General features: G+C 42.0%; 1 protein-coding gene across 5 annotated transcripts in view; it reads right to left on the bottom strand.

Moving 5' to 3' along the window:
* CA10 (carbonic anhydrase 10) overlaps positions 1-24,053 on the bottom strand; it is a 619,793-nt gene that overhangs the window by 2,494 nt on the left and 593,246 nt on the right. For all 5 annotated transcript variants that reach the window (XM_059998257.2, XM_059998253.2, XM_059998254.2 and 2 more), the window contains 4 exons: positions 22,402-22,497; positions 17,713-17,785; positions 3,520-3,674; positions 314-488 (listed from right to left, as the gene is read on the bottom strand). In XM_059998257.2, coding sequence (XP_059854240.1) covers positions 314-488; positions 3,520-3,674; positions 17,713-17,785; positions 22,402-22,497 — 499 coding nt within the window. The remainder of the gene's footprint in view (positions 1-313; positions 489-3,519; positions 3,675-17,712; positions 17,786-22,401; positions 22,498-24,053) is intronic.

Here is a 24,053-nt window from a genome sequence, read left to right as displayed (position 1 = left end):
TGTATATAACTAAAAGCGCTAATGCTTCTAGCTGTCCTGTTTTAACACGTAACTTTGGGAACATCAGCCTCTCTGGGCTCTTCTGTAAAAAGGCAATGAAAATGCTGTCTTGCCTGAGCCAGACAAGATTTAAAGATTTGATCTCTGTCTCTGTTTAGGAAATACAGACTTTTTCAATAGAAAAGCACCATGTAAATGTCACTTATAATCATGACTCCTCCAATGGGAGATAGTGCCTGGCCTTTCAGAGTAGGTGTGAGCAGGAAGACTGGGCTTGGCCTGTCTCCACTGCCCACTGAGCCACTGAACCCACCTCTATACTGAAGCTTCTGGGCCCGGTTGTTTGGACAGTCCTTCCCCTGTAAACTGAAGTTGATGTTGGTGCGGATGCAACGGTTGTTGAGTGGCTGGACGGGCCTGAAGTTGTCACTCATGCTCAGAAAGATCTGAGATGGTTGATTCTGGCTGAGCAGGCGTAAGGAATGCATCTGAGGAGAGAGAAACAACTGTGAGATCCACCCATACCAGGAAAGAAGTAAGACCATGTAGACTGTGGCCAACCCGGGCAGTGCCAGCTGTGTGGGAAAGGACACCTGAGGCCTCCACAGACCCTGATTCATGGGTTCAGTGGGTACAACCCACTGATACCTCCATGCTTGGAGGGAGCCTGGCTTCAAGCTCCCTGGCTCCTGTGTGCCTCTGAACAAGTCAGTGATTCTCTTCTGTCTTATGACACACTGTCTGTCAAAGGAGGAAACCCAGCTGGGTGTTCTCCAGGGTCTCTTCTTTCTATCACACCTTGGGGTCCAGTAATTCAGGGAATTGTTCTCCCACATAGATATTATTCAAACTACAGTGATTGGTCCAGGAGTCAGAGCTAAATTAAGCTGGATTAATTCAGTTCCTTTTCTGTGAATATCAGGATCTGGAGCTGGACTAAAATGTTTGCAGCCATGTTCCACCCAGGACTGTGAAGCTAAAGAATACTCTCTAGCAGTAGAGGAGAACGAAGCTACGGTGCAGGAGGGAGCAGGAGAGAACAGAGAGAAAGGGCTTCTGGGCTTCTGATTCCAGTGACTTCCTGACATCAATTTCTGATCTTAAATTCCATAAGTTGACCCAGTATCTCATGGATAAATCCTTTTTCTAAGCTGAAGTTAGATGGAGGGGGTTGCTAGTCACTAAGAGTCCCAGTAAATACAGATAGCATCAGATACTTCAAATTGTTCAAATTGCTGTTGGGTTGTAAATACATATCCTGTAAAGGAGATTGGATTTGCTTCCTTTGCTTATCTTTCCTCTGAGTTTTTATAGACTCTTGCAATCATAGAATAGACTCATGTAATTTATCCCCTTCATTACAAAGAAGAGAATTCACTTCAAAGAAGTGGGGCAACAGGCTTAGGAGCTAATAAGGAGCCATTAGTAAAGTTGGCCTCAGAGGCCAGATCTCCTAGTTCCCATTCAGTTCTGAGAAATACTAGCCAGCCCAACTAGGAATAATGTGAGATGCTCTAAAAAATCCCACATTCAAATATGTTTATGAAATGTTACATATCATATTGCCTCTTCTTGGAGACTGACATGTATATCATTCTAAAGACCCTGAGAAACCTTCCAGCAATGAAATCGATTTAGCTCTTTTTATTTCTTTTTTCTCTTTTCTTTCTACTTTTTTAAAAAAAAAATTTAACATCTTTATTGGAGTATAATTGCTTTACAATGTTATGTTAGTTTCTACTGTATAGTGAATCAGCTATACATATACATATATCCCCATATCTCCTCCCTCTTGCGTCTCCCTCCTACCCTCCCTATCCCACTCCTCTAGGTGGTCTCAAAGCACAAAGCTGATCTCCCTGTGCTATATGACTGCTTCCCACTAGCTATCTATTTTACATTTGGTAGTGTCTATATGTCAATGCTTCGTCCCAGCTTAACCTTCCCCCTCCCCGTGTCCTCAAGTCCATTCTCTATATCTGAGTCTTTATTCCTGTCCTGCCCCTAGGTTCATCAGAACCATTTTTTTAACATTTAGATTCCATATATATGTGTTAGCATATAGTATTTTTTTTCTCTTTCTGACTTACTTCACTCTGTATGACAGTCTCTAGGTCCATCCACCTCATTACAAATAACTCAATTTCATTTCTTTTTATGGCTGAGTAATATTCCATTGTATATATGTGCCACATCTTCTTTATCCATTCATCTGTTGATGGACACTTAGGTTGCTTCCATATCCTGGCTATTGTAAATAGTGCTGCAGTGAATATTGTGATACATGACTCTTTTTGAATTATGGCTTTCTCAGGGTATATGCACAGTAGTGGGATTACTGGGTCATATGGTAGTTCTATTTTTAGTTTTTTAAGGAAGCTCCATAGTGTTCTCCATAGTGACTGTATCAATTTACATCCCCACTAACCATGCAAGAGGGTTCCCTGATAAAGCTTTTTCAAACATATTTGACCAAACCACTCATTTTGCTCTGCCTTTTGAACACTAGAGTTGTAGAGCACACTTTGGGAACTAACCCTGCTGTCTTTTCTCACTCAAACAGGTAGGGTGCATCTATAATTAGTTCGTGCTAAGCCTTTCCAGATGCTGATTCTTTTTATTTATTTATTTTTAAATGTTTATTTATTTATTTTTGACTGTGTTGGGTCTTCGTTTCTGTGCGAGGGCTTTCTCTAGTTGCGGCAAGTGGGGACCACTCTTCATCGCGGTGCAAAGGCCTCTCACTATCATGCCCTCTCTTTTATGGAGCACAGGCTCCAGACGCACAGGCTCAGTAGTTGTGGCTCACGGGCCTCGTTGCTCCGCGGCATGTGGGATCTTCCCAGACCAGGGCTCGAACCTATGTCCCCTGCATTGGCAGGCAGATTTTCAACCACTGATTTTTAACTACTGCACCACCAGGGAAGCCCCAGATGCTGATTCTTTAAACATAAATTTGATGAGCTGAATTGTGTACCCCCAGATTAAAAAGTTAAAGTCCTAACCCTCAGTACCTCAGAATGTGACCTAATTAGGAAATAGGGAAATTGCAGATATAATTAGGTAAGATGAGCTTATTGGGTTGGACCCTAATCTAATATGACTGATTGGGGTAGGTCGTAACCCCATTTGACTGATGTCCTTATTGTGGGGTGGGGGTGGGGGTTGGACAAAGAGACACAGACATTAAGAGAATGCCATATAAAGATGAAGGCAGACTGAGGTGATGCTCCTACAAGCCAAGGAACACCAAAGTTTTGCCAGAAAACCACCAGAAACCAGGGAAGAGGCATGGAACATATTCCTCACTTCCTCAGAAGGAAACACCTCTGCAGACACCTTGATCTTGGACTTAGAACCTCCAGAAATGTGAGGCAATATGTTTCTGTTGTTTAAGTCACAAAATTTGTGGTACTTTGTTAAAGCAGTCCTAGCAAACTAATACAATAAGCACTCCACAAACCCAGCCAGTCTTCACATCATCTTCCCCATTAGCTAAAAGACCACAGAGAAGCTCACCTGCATCCTGGTTATATAGACAGGTTTGTTCATTATTATCCAGCTTGCCGTCTCATAGCAGGGTGGGATAGTCATTGACCCATCATAAGTAATGAAACTAGAGGTCTCTGGATATAGTTCCTCTATATTAAGTCCCTGTAGTAAATATGCATCATCTAGAGAAATAAAAAAGACTTAAGAATTAGATTTCTTGAGAAAGTGCTGGTGTTGCTGATAATTTTTTCTTTTCAGATTCCAGAAGACTATAACTCTCAGGATGGGCTACAGTAACAAACAGTTCCCCAAATCACAATCACTTTAAACAAAAAAAATTCTATTTCTTGCTCGGATACAAGTCCATTCTAGGTTGGCTGAGAGCTTCCTGCATGTCATTGTTGTCCATACTCTGGGACCCAGACTATCAGAGCAGCTGCTGTCTAGATCCCTGTGATTCACAATGATAGGAGGAAAAGTAAGCATGGTGGAACATATGTTGGCTCTTAAAACACTGGCACATGTTGGCACATGTCACTTCTGCTCACATTTTGTTAGCCAAAAAATCATATGGCCAAGGCTGATGTTAGAGATTTAAGGAAGCACATTCCTCCCATAGGATGAGACAATGAATATTGGTGAACAGTAATGTGGTCTACCACAAGGAGAATAGGAAGAGCCAAGTCCTTGGTTATGGTCCCTGATACCTGGGCCCATAACATTATAGTCATAAAGAAATACACAGTTAAAGGCTTTTAGGACCCGTTAAAACATTGCCTGGTCACCATCCTTATTTATTAGCATTGCTTAATTAAGAGAACATTAAGAAAATATTTTTAGAAAAGTAAGTCAGACCAAATCCTACCATGAGATTTAACTGTTAAATTCAACAACTGATTTCATTTTTGTGGCTCTCCTCTCCATAAGGCCCATATAGATAACCCTTCTTATACCTATTCAAGGTATTCACACTCATATATCTTTTATTATTAAATATACTTTTTCAATTATAAAAGTAACATAAATACATATAAGACTATATGGAAAAAAGAAAGAGGAAAATAATAACTCTGATCACATAAAACAATTGCCATTAACATGTTGGTATATTTCATTCTGATTTTTAAATTCAATGCATTGGTTGTATTTTTATAAAATTATAATGTACTGGAGTTTTCAAATGTCAATAAATTTCAATGAACTTCTCTCCTCCTCTTCTCATGATCCTTCCTCCCTTCTTTCTGCAGACTCTTTCTCTCTTCTCTTGGCTTCTAAAACACCATACTTGGGACTCCTATTTTTCTGGCCATTCCTTCCAGGATTCTGTTGCTGGATTCTTATTTTCTACCTGCTTTACTCAGTGTTGGCATTTCCTGAGGATCAGTCCAAGGCTCTTTCTTCCCTCAGTCTATATTCTCATCATAGCCCATCTACATTCATGGCTTCCATTGCTCTCTGTACCCCAGTGATCTCTAATCTATGTCTTCAGGAGTCTTGCACCCACTGGTTTGCCATGAGTGTCCACAACTGTGGTCGGCCCAGGGAGCCTGAAGAACACATGGCAGGGACCCAAAGCCTGGCTGGCAGAGGGATAAGACCTGCTCCTCCAGTCCTCCTAGGTTCACATACATTTTCTCATCCATGTGTTCAACTCCCAGTGGGAAAGAACTGACTCTTTGGTGGTTGATATAATCTCTCAAATTCAGTATTGTGTATGTATAATGGTAAAAAAGGGCTTTCACATACAGCTGGAACCTCATACTGTCCTAATAAGATTGGTCAGGCATATAATAACATCTTCATTGACAAGAAACTGAAGATCAGAGAGGCAGAGTGACCTGCCCAAGGTCAGAGTGCTAGATGGTAACTGCAGAGTGGAAAGTGGAATCCAGCTCACCTGACTTCCAGGCCAAAGTCATTCATTCATTCAAAAAATGTTCACTAGGTACCTCTTAGTGCTGGATACTGGGTTAGTCTCTGGGGTAGAGCAGTGAACAAGAATAGATGCCTGCCCTCATTCTAGCTGAAGAGACAGATAACAAATTGCAAAAAAATATATAATATGTTGACCTTAATATCAGGATGGTGATGATAAATGCATCTTGGCCCAGGCTGTACCTACTTATCCTGAGCGTTAATGCTGCTAATCCATTTTCCTGGGCAAAAATCCCTTACCTTCCCCATCTCTTCCCCCAGAAATTTCTCACTCAAGTTTCTCTGATAAGAAAGAACCATCTTTGCCAAGGAAATTTGGATTTCAGAGCTCCTTTGCTTGCCAACTGAGTTAAGGACAAGTCAACTGATCCAGTGGTTTGGAACAATGCAAATAAAACCAGTTAGCCTGCTTCATCCTAAACTGCCTCTCCTGGCCTCTGCCTACCCTTATAGGGTAACTGAACTTCTCCAGGGCTCTGTCGACAAAATGCCCATGAGAGAGATTGGTCAAGCTGGATTAGAACACCAACACTAGGAGAACGGGCTTTCTTTCTCTTTCCATTTAAATGTTTCTACCTTTCTATCAAAACATCAGGGAATCAAGACAAACCCAAGAGAGACATAGTGATTGGAATATAGCTCGGCTGGATCTGTACTCTGACTTGTGCAGTCAGATGGTTCCATGACAGAACTGTGGTGCCCAGAGTATACACTGATGTGATGGTCCTTGGAAGTTAGATCAGGTGTCAACACAACAAGCTTATGTTGAGTAGCCACCGTTTGGCTCTAACTATTTCTTAAGCCCCTAGTATGTGTCAGGCACTAAGCTAGGTATAGGCAAGCAGGATGTAATGTAAGTGAATACAGCAAGAAACCACAGAGATAGTGATATATATCTGCACTGGGTACATTGAGAGGCTGTCAGTTATGCCTGGGGGTGGGTGGGACTGCAGAGGATTAATTGAGGAGCTGACCTGAACTGTATCTTGAACAACAGGAGGTAATCAGTGTGTGGCTGGTAAGGGTGGCTGTCAAGGGCACTGTAGATGGTCACAGTAAAGAAAGCTAAAGACACAGAGCAGCACATACTCAGGACAGCTAGTGCATGGGTAAGATGCAGGGGAAGGGGTGTTGTGAGGAATAAGGCTGGGGGGGTGGTCAGTACAGGCCACACCCAGAAGGTCCTTCTCTGTGCTGTTGGGAATTAGGGCTTCATCCTGTAGGCAATGTGGAGCCACGGAAATGTTTTAAGCTGAGGAGTAGTGTGATCAAATTTGCACTTAATGATCTTTCCTCTGATGGTGGCTTGGCCTGAAGATTAACATATTGAATGAGAAAAGGAAGCATTTGGCACATGTTTATTAAAGGTCAATGTGATTTGTTTAACCAAGCTTGCACTTGGAGCATATTGGGTACTCTAGCATGCTGCTATTATTGTATTTTTTAAAAACATCTTTATTGGAGTATAATTGCTTTACAATGGTGTGTTAACTTCTGCTTTATGACAAAGTGAATCAGTTATACATATACATATGTCCCCATATCTCTTCCCTCTTGCATCTCCCTCCCTCCAACTTCCCTATCCCACCCCTCTAGGTGGTCACAAAGCACCAAGCTGATCTCCCTGTGCTATGCGGCTGCTTCCCATTTGCTATCTATGTTACGTCTGGTAGTGTATATATGTCCATGCCACTCTCTCACTTTGTCCCAGCTTACCCTTCCCCCTCTCCATATCTTCAAGTCCATTCTCTAGTAGGTCTGTGTCTGCTATTATTGTATTTTATTTTATTAGGTGTGGTGGGGAGGAGAGATGGAAGGAGACCATAGAATGAGGGGCATTCCAGGCATGACTAGAGTAAAGAAAAACAACATTTATGTTTTTCTGAAACTATAATTAGCCTCTGTGTTTCATCTGTATTTGAGGACAGGGTGTGTGTGAGTGTGTGTGTGTGTGTGTGTGTGTGTGTGTGTGTGTGTTGGGGTCAGGGGGAAGGCCAGGAGCAACAGGTTACATTCATGGATTTAACCCACATAGCAGGGCAAAAACCTGCTTCCAAAACACTCTTGTGCTGATATCCCAGGCTCTGCTGCTGTGGTCCTGCCAGGAGATTCCTCTTCACCCATGTCACCTGTGAGATGTGCAATGGTTGCCACAGAACATGGCAGCTTCTACCCTCCGACAGTCATCATTCACCACTTTGTTCTTCCCATGAATCTGCTAATATGCATACTTCATCTTTGCCCTTTTAATTTCCTCACACTACAGAACTTGGAAAAACCCCTGTGTGAAGAATGTGAACTTTGGTCTCAGACTGGAGTTTCAGTGCTGGCTTTGCTGTTCACCATTTGCATGACCTTGGGCATGCAGGTAACCATCTGAGCCTCAGTTTCTCAGTATGCAGATGGTTGGAGTGGAGAGTGGACTGAATGGTTGTGTCTCCCTCAAATTCATAGATTGAAATCCTAATCCCCAATGTGATGATATTATGAGGCAGAGCCTTTGAGAGGTGATTAGCTCATGAGGGTGTAGCCCTCATGAATGGGATTAGTGTCCTTTTAAAAACAACCCCAGAGGGCTCTCTCACTCTCTTTCTGCTATGTGAAAATCCAACAAGAATTCTGTAACACAGAAGAGGGATTTCACCAGAACCCAGTCATGCTGGCACTGTCATCTCATATTTTCATCCTTACATAACTATAAGAAATAAATTCTGTTGTTTATAAGCCACCCAGTCTATGCTGCTTTATTATAGCAGGCTGACCTGCCTAAGACAGAGTACTTGCCTCACAGAGTTTTTGAGGAACAAATGAGATCACACTTTTCAAGTACTTGGCACAGGGCCTGCCTGGCCCATGGCAAGTACTCACCAATACTAATGTCCTTGCCCAGCTTTCCTGGGATAACAATTGCTTGGCCTCCCCGAGCCTTCCTGGCTCTCCCACACTGGGTTAGTGCCTTCCTTTTACACCATATTTACTGAATTAGCTTGCCAATAATTAACTAACCTATTTGAATGTCCCAGTAAACTGTGAGATCCTTTGGGAGAAGGGCTTCCGTCTTTTATCTCTGATTCCTTAAGCCCTACCATGGGGTCCACTACATGGTGGGTGCTCATTAAACATTGGTTGCATGCATGAATGAAATGGTCTCTGCCCAGCAGCTTCACCTGCTGGTGGCTCTGGACAGAAAATAAAGGAGGAAGAGGCAACATCATCTGTCAGATTATGGGAGAAAATCTCTGAGGCTTCAGTCTATACCATTAGCTTAAATACATGCTGCTCACCACTACTCCCAAATATGTCATACCCCAGATCTCAGAATGAGACGGAGACTGTTGCCTGTCTCCATGTGGTGTTACTGTTTCTGCACCAAACACACCTTTGCGTTTACATTGCTGAAACTGTAATGTGTGCATTTAACATATAACACTTGTCCTCATGACTCACCATTTTGCCTCAAAGGCTGACATTAAATCACTGTTTTATCTTTTAGGGATTAATTTGAGAACTACTGACTACCTTTTTATATCTTCTTTTCTCCCCACAATGACTTGCTTGATGTATTTGGCAGGAAAGAGGCAGTGGGACCCAAGAAAGTTTTCAGCCCTAGTGTCAAGGAACACTGGGGTGTCTTCCATGGCTTACCAGGTCAGGAAGTAATTATTACCCACAGACTACCTTATCCATGCAGCAGCCAGCAGAAAACCAACAGTTTGTGCGTGTCAGTGTTATCCTCTTGTCATGGTAGACAAAAAGGAGCCTAAGAATTAATGTCCTGAAAGATGGATTCTGCTCTCCAAATTCTCAAGGCTCTATTCATTAGTAAGGATGCCAAAGATCTAGAGGTCAGAGTTGTTTATAAACAGAGAGATAAAAATTTGGGGTGAAGCTCAGAGGCCAATAAGCTTATCATGCATGCCTCTGCTTGTTTTAAGGATATTTACTGAAAGAAAGTGATGGCATGAAATAAATTTTCATGAGTAGTTTTATAGAGAGGTTTCCTATCATCTATCTATCTATCTATATCTATCTATCTATCTATCATCTATTTATCTTCTGTCTATCATCATCATCATATAGAGGGCAAAGCCCTGGACTTCAAGCAGGAGTCTTAATTCAAGACTAAGTTCCAACTGTGGCTTTGCCAGTAACTTACTCTTTCTTCACGGATAAGTCATGTAACCTCTTACTTGTGAGCACAAGAATATTCTGGATAATTGCTAAAGTCATCTTTAGGTTAAAATATAATCTATAGACCCCCAAATATCCTTCAATATAAACAAGCTTACATAGATAAATTTTTCTTCTGTAGGTCAAATTTTTGGTATGACAGTGTTGTGATTTTTTCAATGTGTTGGATATACCTCTACATCACAGGAAGACCCCTTGGATAACCAGTAGGTAGAGAATATTTATACACAGTTGATAGCCCCAGTTTATTCTTTCCAATGATTGGAGAAGTTAACAGCTGTGCTTTTGGTTTTATGACATGCTCTTGCTGAATCTATGCCTTATCTTATACTGAGTTCTTAGTTTTGGACACAACTCCTAAAGCTGACTCTTTCTTTCCTTCCTTTCTTTCTTCCTTCCTTCCCTCCTCCCTCCCTCCCTCCCTCCCTCCTTCTCTCTCTCTCTTTCTTTCTTTGAAATACACCATGATGAAATGCCTAGTATCACATAGCGGGGAAATCTTTCCCTTAGTCTGAACTTCGATGGCAGCCTCTGGTAAATGCATCGTGTTAACTTATGTGACATTGATGAGATTTAACATCGCCTGACTTCCTGATTATGAAGTTCCCATTCAAAGAGAATGATGCCAGTGAGAAAAAGGCACAGCAGTTCCAGAAATCAATACTGGACTAACTTCTGATTAATATGGAACTCTTTGGCAATTTTCTCATATGGAATGACATTTCCTCTTGTAATCTGAGGCAAATTCAACTGAAATGAAAAAAGGCAATTGCTAAAGAATAAAGTAATATGATTTTTCATTTTATACAAATGAAAAATGAAAAAGAGGGCCTCCGAGAACTGGATTCAATGGAGGTAAGATGTTCCTTTTCCTTGCTGACTATAGTTACTACTTGGATTGCAACGTGGGGAGTGGAATGCTGCATTTTGCATTCTGTGAAAACATTTCCAAATCCATTCATTTGAAATGAAAGCACAAGTTCAATTAAGCATAGAGAAAGTCACCGGGAGTAACATGCTTAAGCTCCCTGGTGATATTTCATCACATTTAACACTGTGTTCCTCTGAGGAGTGAGTGCACAGAACACTTCCCAAGGAACTGAGAAGTATAAGGCAGTTACAAGTTGGTCTGTCCTTGCCTACACATTCATGTTTTAGTCAGGGTTGGGGTAGGGGGGGCTAAAGCAAAGTTATAAACAGGCAAGTTTGAAAAAAGATTTTTAAAGGGCTCAAAACACCATGTTTAAAAGCTTTCCTCAAAACACCTTGAGTTGTGTGCTTTTATTTCCTTGCTGGAAATACGTATTAAGACAATAATCAGACCCTTTCAAATTTGGAATCTATAATCTTTTGGATTCTTATTGGACTGAAGTTCACCATTGTATTTACTGTCTATGAAATGAATGGAGTATATGAAACTGAAAGAGAATGAAGCTACTAAAATACTCCACTGTCCTAAGACCCTGGAAGAAAGCATTCATTTATGTGTACTGTTCTAATAACAACTCCCTCTTACCCATTTAAGAAGGTTCTTTGCTCCACTTGAAAATATAAATATTCTTTAAAAAAAAATAATGCTGACCCCATGAAATCAGGTGGAAAATCAAATGATAAGAATGTCACCTTTTATGTAATTGGGGCTCTGTGCCTACTTATTAATTAACACAAGGAAAATGGAGGGATATTGGCATTGTTCCAATACACTACACTAAACAATTAAAATACTTCAAGTAAATTACGAATATCTCCTCCAGAAAATCCATTTTTCAATGCCATGATTTCAGTCTTGACCCTTAATCTGTTGAAGGCGAATTTAACTTGAATAAAATGGATTTTCTTTAAAAGACTTTCTAAATTCAGCCTGAAATTAATTCAGGCTGGTCTTTTCCATCGTCAGTCTGGGTAAGTAAGAGTGTTTTATAAGATTTGCTCAGACATATGAAATCCAAGCTTTCAAAGAGAGTGGAAGCTCACTAGGCTATTGCCATCCAATGTACGGGTCCCATGCAGGAGCTGGGTTTCATTAGAGTAAACAAGCTCTGTTGTTTGTGTGCCCTGTATTGCATTCACCTTGACAATAACTTTTATTTAGTTTTATAGTGACCTGCCTCCCACTCTCCAGGAAGCTGGATTTGACCACAACATACCTAGGATAATTTAGAAACACATGTTATTATGCACCTGGTTTATACCAGTCAATGTCCAGGCAACTGACTCATTGCCTTGTTTAATCTTCATCCCAACACTCTCAATGTCAGTATTAGTATCCTCATTTTATTGATGAGGAAATTATCTCAGAGAGGTTAAGAAACTTGCCAGAATCCACACAGAAAAGAGTGGTAGAGCCAGGAGCCCAGGTCTGCTTAGTTCTATATATCTTCACTAGAACACATTACATCCCATAAGTATAGTGGCTTTTACCAGAATGTTGGCTTCCAAAATTCCCAGTCCTTTTGGCAAGATTCTCCTTCTTTCCTTCTTTTATGGATTACCTGGCATTGATTTTCTCAACTGGATCAATAGAATGATTTTGCACAATTCATTTTTTTCTCCCTAGTCATCTAATATATGTTGAAATCAAGCAAATGGATTGTGTGCCTACTGGCTGCCATTTTGTAGCGATTTCACCCCATGCTTCCATGCTTACTCCTGCCTCTTTGTACCTCCTGAGCCAGTTGATGAGACAGACATACCAGAGCCTCATCCAGGGTAGGATTTAAAAGATATCTTTAGAAATTATTTACAATCTTAAGTCATGGGGATCTTTTAAAAGTGAGGATATGTCCGCCTCTCTTCTCTATTTATTCTCTCCCATGATCTCACCCAGGTTTAAATGCCATCTGGATCCCAATGACTTCCACATTTATATCTGTAGTTCTGTATCCTGAAATCCAGACTCATATATCCAACTGCCTAGACTCCACACCTCTTCTTTGATGCCCATCTTGAGTTTAACATATTTGAAATTCTGATTCCCTTCCTACCCATGAATATGCTTCATCCATAACCTTCCCCATCTCAGATGATGGAAAAGTCTTCCTTCCATTTACTCAGGCTAAAAACCTTAGTTATATTTGACTCCTCTCTCTCATATCACACACCCAATCTGTCAGTCAATCTCTTGGCTCTTCCTTCAAAATATACCCAATCATTTCTCATCACCTCTCCCAAGTTGGCCTGATCACGATCAACATTGCTGCAATCATCTCTCAACTTTTGTTCATGCCCCTATAGTCTATGCAAGCAAACAGAGAGATCCTTTTGTCAGGAGATCATGTTACTCTCTGCTCAGAGTTTTAGATTGACTTTTCATTACAAATGGCCTCCAAGGGAAAGACTGATAGAGAAGATTGACCCATCTAGTACCAATCTCTATGCCTTCTCTGGTTTCTGTATGTGCCTAATAATGGCAGTGCCACTGTGTTCCCTTGAATGACAGTGGTTTCCACTGGTAGTCCTATGTCAAGGGACAGACAGGAGCTGCAGGGGGCTTAGGATGGTATGAGCCTGAACTTTTAAAGTACCCACAAGTTCTGTGCATAGTTTATGTCCCTTCCAGAGTGGAAACAAGTGCAAAAAGCAAAGAGATGGCTCTTCAAACTGAACTAAATTTGGAATTAAGAGAAGAACATGCCGATAAGCTTCATGTAATGTGAAAGTATCAGCATTACAACTAGTTTTAAGACCTCAGAGCTTAGCTTTCCTTGCTCCTTAGGGAGGAAGACAGTAGGAAAGTAAGAGCATAGAAAAGTCCCCGGGAGGACCTATGATGGAATGCTTGCTCTCTCACTATGGATGAGTAAATTATTGTTCAGGAAATGTTCACTCCCTCCTCAGCCCCAATTCCATGGGAGTATTTTGATGTTGGGCTTGGCCATATGACTTGCTTTGACCAGTGGAAAGTAGATAGAAGTGACAGTGTGTGAGTTTCAAGCCTAGGTCTTAAGGAACATCACACATTTCTGACCCCCAGCATAAGAAGTACTTGATCTCAGAAAAATGAGAGCTTTGTGGAGCCAAGTTGCCCTAACTGACCTGCAGACATATAGAGCCACTCTAACCAACCCACAGATGCAGTAGTGAGAAATCAATGCCTATTGCTGAATGCTTGTTTATTATGCAGATGTTACTGACTAACAGAGCCACTCACTAGGTGTGTGTCCTTGACAAATGGCTTCACTTCTTAGAGCCTTGCTTTCCTCATCTATAAACTGGTATAACAATTGTATCTATATTGAGGATGGGACTTTGTGAGCACCAGGTAAGGTGCTGCACATAAAGCTCTAGCACAGAGCCTAGAGTGAAGAAAGTGTTTGGTTAGCATCTCTTCCTTGTTCCTGATGATGAGCACTTTGTAGAGTGGGTACCACAGCTGCGTGAGTATGGCAGACTGAAGCTCTGCTGGGGTGTAGTTCTGGGTAGCATCAGAAGAAGGGCTGGTTGGGAGAGTGGGTGGGGGCCAAAGTCAGTTGTCCCTGGGTAGTGTGTTTGGGTGGCAGCTGTGGGGACCCATCTCTTTCTTGCTTGCTTAAAAGTATGAAAGCTGGGTACTCTGATAGTTGCCCCTGAGCAGGTGGTGTTGTCTTTGTCTCTACCAGAATTCATGGGCCAATGAATAACCTGCTGCTTCCCGTAGAGCCTCTGGGGGGGACTTCCAGGCTTGTGTTTCCTACCCACTGGCTGTGTCCATGTGAATGACTCCTGTTTCAGAAACTCCCCTTCTTGCCGTCTGCTGGCCAAACTTCCAAGAGCTGGCTGCCCTGGGGCGTTCAGCTGGAGGGAAGAGTGCTAGTGCTTTCCTTCTGTGAAAATCAATCTCTTTCAGCCACAGTGTCCTGGGCATCACAGTGTCTAGGCCATTCCCACATGTCAGGCCAATAATTATCCCTGCAGTGTTACTTCCTTCAGGTATGTGATAAGTGCTCCTGGGAATACCTCCATTATTCCCCAACAGTGTAAAAGCACAAAATACCTGTGATTAGGGACGTAAAGCAGTTACCTTTCCCCATACTGGGTCTCTTTCTCTTGCTTTAGTTCCCTTTGGCCCTGACAGATAGATGATGGGACAAGAGAAGGGGGCGCTCCTGCTCTCTCTTAGTCCCACTTCTAGGAGCCTATATCTAGGGCAGTGAGGGCATTTCTTCAAATATGCTTCTGCATAAACTCCTTAGCCTGTTCTCAAGACCCTTCAAGATCTGACTCCAGACCATCTTTCCTGCCATTCCCTCTGCCCCCATAGGGGGCCATTCGTTTCTCCATTTATTCAGGCCATAATGAATGTTTATTGGACGTGCTGTGGGCAGAGAGGAAGAGCTGATGAAAGCAAAGTTCCTTCCTTTGAACTATTGAGTCCTTTAAATGCTCTTCTTGCTTTTGTATATGCTGCTTGGAATCTCCCTCCCTCCCTCCCTCCCTCCCTCCCTCTTTTCTTGCTGTCTTTTCTTACCAAATGTTTACTCATCTATTCAGTGCTTATTTGAATAGCAATTGCTATGTATAACCTTGCCATGAATTTTAGGCAGATTTTCTATGATCCCAAAGAGTTCTGTTCCTATTTTTAATATATTATAATTGTTACACAAAGTTTTTAAATTTTTTTAGACATGTATTTATTTATTTGGCTGCGTCCGATCTTAGTTGCAGCATGCAGGATCTTTCATTGTGGCGCTTGGGCTCTTCTTTGTGGCGTGCAGGCTTCTCTCTAGTTGTGGCATGTGGGCTCCAGAGTGCATGGGCTCAGTAGTTGTGGTGCACAGGCTCTTTAGTTGTGGCATGCAGGCTCTGCTCTCTAGTTGTGGTGTACAGTAGTTGCAGTGTGCAGGCTCTCTAGCTGTGGTACAAAGGCCCAAGAGCTCACAGGCTCAGTAGTTGTGGCATGTGGGCTCTCTAGTTGTGGCACACGGGCCCTAGAGTGTGCAGGCTCGGTAGTTGTGGTGCATGGGCTTAGTTACCACACGGCATGTGGGGTCTTAGTTCCCGCAACCAGGGATTGAACCCACATCCCCTGCTTTGGAAAGTGAATTCTTAACCCCTGGACCACCTGGGAAATCCCCTGCTATACAGATCTTTATGAAACACTATGATATGTCTGTCTCTCTGACTAGAGAGTGAGGGGCTCATGGACAGGAAACATGTTCTATTGATCTCTCTACTCCCTGGCACGCAGGACCACTTAATAAATACTTGTAGCAAATATTTAGTGAACAAATGAATGAAGGTCTTTGGTCTTAACTTTGCTATCCTCTTCAGCTATTGCCAAAGTCTGTCCTTTTCAGTTCCTACAGACCCAATGAGGATGAGTCATCAGGAACATCTCCCTTGAAGCAGATGAAGTTGAAGTTCCCCTCAGCCACATAACTGCTATTCATCATTGTTTCCAACAAGATCTGTCATCCTGGCTCTCTAGCCCCTATTTGTAAGAAAGGCCATCTTCCCATAGCACAAACCCATATGGATGCTTTCATCTTTGGCAGCAGCCACATCACTTAATACTAATCAGACCAGAGCTAGGGGGTGGGGCAGGGAGGGAAGTCCCACTAATGATTGACTTTGTAGCTGGCAATCTTTTAGATTGTGTGTTGAGGCTTAATGTATGATTTCATGGCTTTTCATGGTCTCTAAACTGCAAATTCAAGATTATTTGAAAACGTTTTATTTAATTTTTATGCTCTTTTAATCAAAAAAGTTAAAAAAAACTAATAATCCTTTATGGGCAGTTATAAAAACTGTTTGCACACAAGACAGAAATGTCTCCCTTTGCTGATCAATCTAAGTTTGAACTTAGAGAGGACTCCATAGGGGTACTGATGAGGCAGGGTGGTATGGTTTTGGAGATAACTTAATTCTTCTAGGTGATTCTCCAGGTTCATTCATCACTGCCAGCGTCCCCAACCCCAACCTCTTCATATGGAAGTGACTTCATATGGAAGCGAGTGCCTGTGGGGAGGGCTGGTGTCTGGCCCATCTTTTTATTCCAGGAGCCTCACTTGGTGCCTGTCATGAGGCAGGTGTGCAGGAAATGCTTGCTGAATGGATGAATAATTGAACAAGAGAAGGTTTCTCCATACTCTCCTTCCAGCAGTCTGAGGTGAGATCTGTAAGCATTCACTCTGTCTTTCCACGTCACCATTGGAGGTAGAAGCACCAGTGGCCTCCACCAAGTGAGGATACGCAAAGGGGATGTGAGGTGTTAGAATGTTTGTGTGTTGCTTTTTACATTTGCAAAGATCAGATTCAGAATCCTAGATTTAGAAAGACCTTAGAAATCTGAAGTTCAACTTCTTCACTTAACAAATGAGGAAACAGAGTCAAAGTGAGGAAGTTCCTTGATTAAAGACAAAATTGGCACATGAATTCCACTTTTCTGGTCACTCTTAATTAGTTAAATTTTTTTTTTCCTATACTGTTTTATTTCATTCCCTTGGTGTGTGCTGTCCCATAACTATCCCCAAATCTTGCAAACTCTGGGATTGCTGTGGAAGACAGTAGCATCCTTTCCCCTCTACTTCCTTCAACTTTTCACTGTTCTCTCTTTTTTGCTTAAGGATTCTGGGGATAAAACACTCTAGAAACCCAAGGAAACCGGACAGAGTTCTCTAGGTCATCGTATCACACATGTAAATGAAGAAAAATGCCACCCTGCCTCCACCTGAAAGGGAGACCCAATGACACAGAGAGGGAGATGTGGTTTCGCTGAGGGCTTCTGGATGTTTTGAAGTTGGATCCAAACCACCTGGTGAATGCTTTTTCAATCACATAATTGGCAAAGCCCCAAATGTGGCCAGCTGACATTGGTAGAGTCTGTCAGCTAGCAGAGTCCCCCAGCTCTTTACCAATCCATGGGGTAATGATGACCATCATCATAATAATCATTATTACCTTAGACAGACATGGATGACAAAGGCACTCTGGGGGCTTCTGTTTGAAATGAGCTGCTTCTTAGCCTACCTTCACTCTCCAGAGTGACTTTCTACAGAATTAAAGGATCATGAAGCTGAAAGAGGCCCTTGGAGATCATCAGTTCTGCCTTTCTGACTTCAGACAGGACTAACCTTTATAGAATAGTTGCTATATAGGAAATTGAACCAAACTTACTTTTATATGTTATTCTTGTGATAGTGTCTCTGTTGAGCATTCGATTAAGAAATGGGTTTGATGAATCAGAAACCTAGGGGAGAAAAGAAAATATTAATAACTGGGCAGTACTATTTCAAGATAAACATCGCCTCCATGCATTTACTTATTCACTCATATTTATTGAGTCCCTACCATGCTATAAACACTATGATGGCTGGAAATTCAGAGATTAAATATATAGAATCTACTTTCCAGAATCCACAGTCTAGAGAAAGAAGACAGGTAAGTAACCTAATGGTTATAATTTAGTGTGAAGAGTGCTATGATAGAGTTACAGGTATGATGATATTAGAGGAAGACCGTCCACCTGGGGAATCTTAGGCACTAAGGCCTGAGCTAAGTCTTGAAGGATCAGGGGAAGTTAACAAAGTGCTTTGGTGGTATAGTGTGGAAAAGGAGGAAAAGTGAAGAAAAACATGACATACAGAGGACTGTGCACACATGGACATGGGAGAACTAGTCATGCCCAGGGAAGTATTTCAGTGTAGGTGAAGGTGAGAGTATGGGGGAAGGATGCGAGGTAAGGATAGAGAGGTAGGCAGGTGCTAGGTCATGTCAGGCTTTGAGTGTCATGTTAGGGAATTTAAACTTTATCCTGTAGGGATGGGGAAATATCAGAGCGTTTTAAGTAAGGAGTAGGGAGTGACATATTAAGAAGGGGATAGTTTTCCAAGTAGAGAGTGAGAGAAAGAGTACTCAGATCAGTGATATCAGGAGGTAAAAAAGATCTCTAGGATATAATATAGAATCTTATACCACTGCTCAGTATTACATGAATCAAATATATCATAAGCCATGTCATTCAGTCAATCAATCAATCATCCATCAATCTGTCCTTTCATCCATCCAAAAATTATTTACCAAATTCCTATTATGGGTGACACATTTTACTAGATGTTCAGGGATCAGTTCCCATTTTATGCCCATGCTGTTAGGTCTCCAAATTCCTTGTTTGGAGAACAAGCCAAGTTTCCAGGGGCTTAAGCCAGGGAACCACAATTTGGAGACTGTGATGGGCCCCCACAAGACTGTATATACTGTTTTCTTAACAACTCCCTTTTTACTCAGCCTTTTTCTAGGGACCATTGTTCATCCTAGATATTTTTCTCCTACCTTGCTCAGCTGTGCTCTGTAATTTACACCTCAGCTGTTAATCGGATGTTGTGACACATCAACATTTTAAATCTGATTTATTCTGAGGGTTGGGAAAATTGCAGCAGATTATTATTATTATTAGATAAGTAACAGGTAATTTTTAGTTTGCAGAAAGCACAGACTGTTTATTTTCCCTCCATCTGCCTTTCCTTTCCCACGCAGTTTCCTGGGTGTGTTGTTGTGGTGAGACATACACCAAGGGGAGCTTGGTGAGTGACAATGTTCAACGGAGGTAAAATCCCACTCCAAATGGAGAAAAGTCCCAAATTAAACACTGCTGATCCCTGGAAGCTTTAGTGCTGAATCCAATTTCTACTTTGACATCCTCTTCAGCTATTTAAAAGATAGCCTGAAGCTGCCTGTTTGTGTTGATGCAGTCCATGAAAGGAGAGCCAAAAATAGATTGTCGTGGCAGGTGAGGAATCTGCCATGTCCCTCAATCGGGTGCCTTGGTTTCCTGGTACCCGGTGAGTCTGGGCAGAGCTAACATTGGGATTAGACATTTTTGTGCTGATTAAAAATAATTGAAAAATTTCCAAAGTGCACACAGATGATTTGTGGGCTCTAGCATGTTGGCTGTGTGGGTGAGAGGATAAAATATGTACTTGGTATAAGTGAGCTTAAGTGGGAAGTTAATGGTATGTGATTGAGCAGCAATTATAGCCAAATCTCAGTTCCCTGTGGTCATAGGAAGGGTGGGGGATTAGGAGGGGACAGAGATAGGTAAAACCCACAGATAAACAAATCTCTTGTTTTAACAAACAATTCCAGTGCTTTTATGGCTCAGCTTTTGGGCCAGGGTGACATCTTGAGGGCTCAGCTGACCTAGATACAGGGTCTCTCATTTTCTGTTCCTGCCTACCTTGAGGCAGGAACTGGGGAGGAGAGGCAGAAAGATCAGCAGGAGGGGAGGGCTACCAGAGGTTTTGTTCACGTCATTTCTAGGTACCAGTGTCCAGAACAAGGCTGGACTGTGTCCCATGCTCAGTCAGTGTTTGGGGATGAGTGAATGACAAGTCACAGCTTGGATAACTCACTGTGGAGCATCTGGGAGTTGATTATGTTGGACAAAGATAGAAGTGCTGTGGCTTATTTTGAGATCTAGCCAGAAAGCTTCAGGTTTGCTCAGGGAAAGAACAGAAGCATCCCTAAGAGCCAAACTGGCCTGAGAAGATGCAGGAGCTAGTCACCATCCTTTCACTGACCTCAGGGTCTGGGGCATATGTTCCATTCAACAACCCGCAGGGAAGCAGCAGGACCTGCATCAGTAATCTCGGTGGAAAGAGTGTTTCTGCAGGAGCTTGTGAAACACACCAGGAGTTTGCAGTTAGGAGGCTGACTTCCTGGTGAATCAATCACAGTGTCAGCTGTAATGTGCCTGCACTTCCAGGATGACATACACTGACTTAGGAGCTTTAAGCAAAGTGAGGCAATGTCAGTGGCAGGGACTGAGGCACTCACCAAAGGTCAGGAGCTGTTGGGCAGCCCATGTTGGCCGTGAGAGTTACTCATGGAAGGCCTGGCATTGTGAGCCCCTGGACATGCATGGCACAATTTTGTGAAATATCTTTAAGCTTCATAACAATAAGCTTGACCCAGGTTGAATGCATCAGTTGGTTATCAATATCATAATTGGGGCTGGTTGAGGGATATAGTTATTTGCCCCATGTTTGTGGGCAGCATGGGGATATGGGGGAAAAGTTTTTAAATGTTGTTTTCTCTTTTCCCCCTCCCAGCTCTGTGAATAAGGTCATTAATAAGGTCATTGACTTGCCTTAAAGTCAAGCAAGACTTGGGTTCCATTCCTTTATGGGCTGTTACGAACTACATGAATTAGGATGGAATGTCAAAGATTCTCTGAACCATTTTCCTCATCTGCAAGATAGGGACATAATACCCACTCTACAGGTTTATTATTAGGGTTAAATGATAAAATATATGTAAAGTACATATCTCAGTGCCTGGCATTTAGGAACCCATTGTTTATTATAACAGGGTCTGTGATGATGTCAAGACATATAGAGCAGGGACTGGCAGGATCAGTCTGTACCAGGACCAGTTTCCTTTGGGAAGTCACATCAGGTATTAAGAAGGCACGACAGCTTAAAAATGTACTTCCTCTATCAAAAGCCCCTTCCTATCTTTGCCAATGACAAGCTAGACGAGGTGGGGTTGGTGGCCAGTGACAGCAATATGTCACTAATGCCTCTGTCCAATGTTCAGCTCTACTGGGGCCACAAAAAGGTGAGGTGAGGGAGAGTAAGTTAGGAGGTGGTGTAGCCAGGCAGGGCAAAGTGCTTATTGAAAAGGGTGATGCTCTCAAGGAGGGAGGGGGAGTAGTGACTGGGGTTGCCCCTGTACCCATTCTTCTGAGTGATGCCTGGGGTTGTCCCTGCACTCATTCTTCTGAGTGATGCCTGGGGTTGCCCCTGCGCCCATTCTTCTGAGTGATGCCTGGGGTTGCCCCTGTGCCCATTCTTCTGAGTGATGCCTGGGGTTGCCCCTGCACTCATCCTTCTGAGTGATGATGATGCCACCACGAAAGCTCTGTTAAAACTCACTAGTGCCAAATGCTGAATTTCTATTGACCGTCATCAGATTCCAAGTTCTGATTGGAGCACTTCCTCTAATGGTCTGGCTAAAACTTCCCAAGGGGCTAGCACACTGACTGCCAACTTTTAGAACTGCCACCTTTTGCTTTTGCTTTTTTTTCCCTTTTGGAAAGACAGTTTCTTTTGTTTTCTTTCTTTCTTTCTTTCTTTCTTTTTCTTTCTTTCTTTCTTTCTTTCTTTTTTTTAATTTGCAAACTTGTTTCACTCAACAACTGTCAAAATGTTAAAGGTAATTATTTTTTAACAAATTAGAATTTGCTTGCTTGGAGGTTTGTTGTTGATGATGACTGTAAGAAGATGTAGAGCCTCCCTAGAATGTCATAAAGTCAGCATTGGTGACCTTTGCTTAATTATTCACAAGGATGCTTACAAAGGAGAAGGACAATGGAAGGGAAAGATGATACTCAGAGCAATTGTGGCAAGCTGGAGGGAGCTGTTTAGTGCAGTGCCTGGAGGGGAGAGATATCTCACATTTTCCTTTCATCTCTTTTTCCAAGGGTTATCTGATGGACAGGTCTTTAATCCGCTGGGGTGTCAGTGAGAAACCATCTCCCCTTATATTGCTTCCTTCTGATTCTTCTGTATGAGTGGGACCTAAAGCCTACACCTGGATCCAGCACACTTTTTCTCTCTAGGACAAAAGATACCTGAATCCTCAGGCCCCAGTGCTCTGAAATGGAACTCATTGTTTTTGCATCTCACTGAAAGGGGCTTTATTTATCATGAATCTCATGGAAATAAAAGTCACCCCCTGCAGCTTTTCTTGGGCATAGATATTACCTCTGTTGCTGTTTCTAAGATCCAACAGGACCGCAAACTGATATTCTGATTGGGGTGGGAATGGCAAGAAGAGAAGAATGAAGGAACACAATACACTTACTTTTATAAATATAGAAACTACCACCAATCCATTTGGGCTCTTTGCAGCTTCTGTGACATTGGTATATAACTCGTGGTTATAGTGGATGAGCTGCACCTGGCAGGAGTGAAAAACAATAATAAGAACAACAATCTAGCATTAAAAGATGTGAGGTACGGCATATCCACCCTACATAAGGGTAAACTGTAAAGTACATTGTAGAACAATTGGAAAGATAATCCTATAATTGAAGAGATTTCAGGGATATGATCTGTGTGTGTGTGTGTGTGTGCATGTATAAAATACGTGCACACACACATACACACACATACAAAATACCCATACATATTTGCAAAAGTTTTCTGGTAACAATCATGCATTTAATAAGCTTGGTGCCCATCTGGCTCTGGCTTCATCTCAGGACATTTCCCCTAAAGTGTGTGTAAAGTGAATTTCCCTTATTAGGAGCAGAACTGCCCTACAGGGGTGGACATGTTTCCAGGCTGCACCAGCAGCTGCCATTGGCAGCAAGCAAATCTTCCTCATGGCCATGGACAAGCAGGGAATTGCTAGGTCCTGAGTCAGCTCAGTGACACTGAGAGGAGACTGGCCAGCCTGCAAGATGCAGTGCTCCTGATGGAGAGAGAGCTGATGGCTTAGGCTCCTGATGCACCAGCTTGCACCAGTCACCTGATTGTGCAGGACTTAACTTACTCTTCATTGAATGAAGATCAGCAATCTGCCTGTTGAGCCCTTGTTCATTCATTTCAGGCTGTGGCTTTAAAATACCTTTTTATGTCCATGCCACTCTCTCACTTTGTCACAACTTACCCTTCCCCTCCCCATATCCTCAAGTCCATATATACACTACCAAACGTAAACTAGATAGCTAGTGGGAAGCAGCCACATAGTACAGGGAGATCAGCTCAGTGGTTTGTGACCACCTACAGGGGTGGGATAGGGAGGGTCGGAGGGAGGGAGACACAAGATGGAAGAGATATGGGAATATATGTATATGTATAACTGATTCACTTTGTTATAAAGCAGAAACTAACACACCATTGTAAAGCAATTATACTCCAATAAAGATGTTAAAAAAATAAATAAATAAAATAGCTTTTATTTTTTAACAGTATGGAAGTATAATTTTGTAACAAACTAAAAGAAATTAAAAAACAAAAGTTCCCCTTCCCCACCTCTTTCTAATCCCAGTCCAAGCAATATGATTATTAAGAGTTTAGTATTTATTCCAGATTTTTTTTGTGCTTATTAATCACACACACATATACATGTAGAGTTAAAAAAAAACACTAAATGGATAAATTCCTAGAAACATACAACCTACCAAGACTGAATCAAGAAGAAATACACACCTGAACAGATGAGTACAAATAAGGTGATTGAAGTAGTAATCAAAAATCTCTCAACAAAGAAAATCCCTGGACCAGATGGCTTTGTGGGTGAATTCCACCAAACATTCAAGGAAGAACCCATACCAGTCCTTCTTAAACTCTTCCAAAAAATAGAAGAGAGAACACTTCCGAACTCATTTTATGAGGCCAGCATCATCCTGATACTAAAGCCAGACAAAGACACTGCAAGAACAGAGAACTAAAGGCCAATATCTCTTATGTACATAGATGCAAAAATCTTTAATAAAATCATAGCAAACC

The sequence above is a fragment of the Delphinus delphis genome, chromosome 19 (assembly GCF_949987515.2).
Source record: "Delphinus delphis chromosome 19, mDelDel1.2, whole genome shotgun sequence".
Lineage (NCBI taxonomy): Eukaryota > Metazoa > Chordata > Mammalia > Artiodactyla > Delphinidae > Delphinus > Delphinus delphis.
This window is presented reverse-complemented; position numbering and strand designations above follow the sequence as displayed.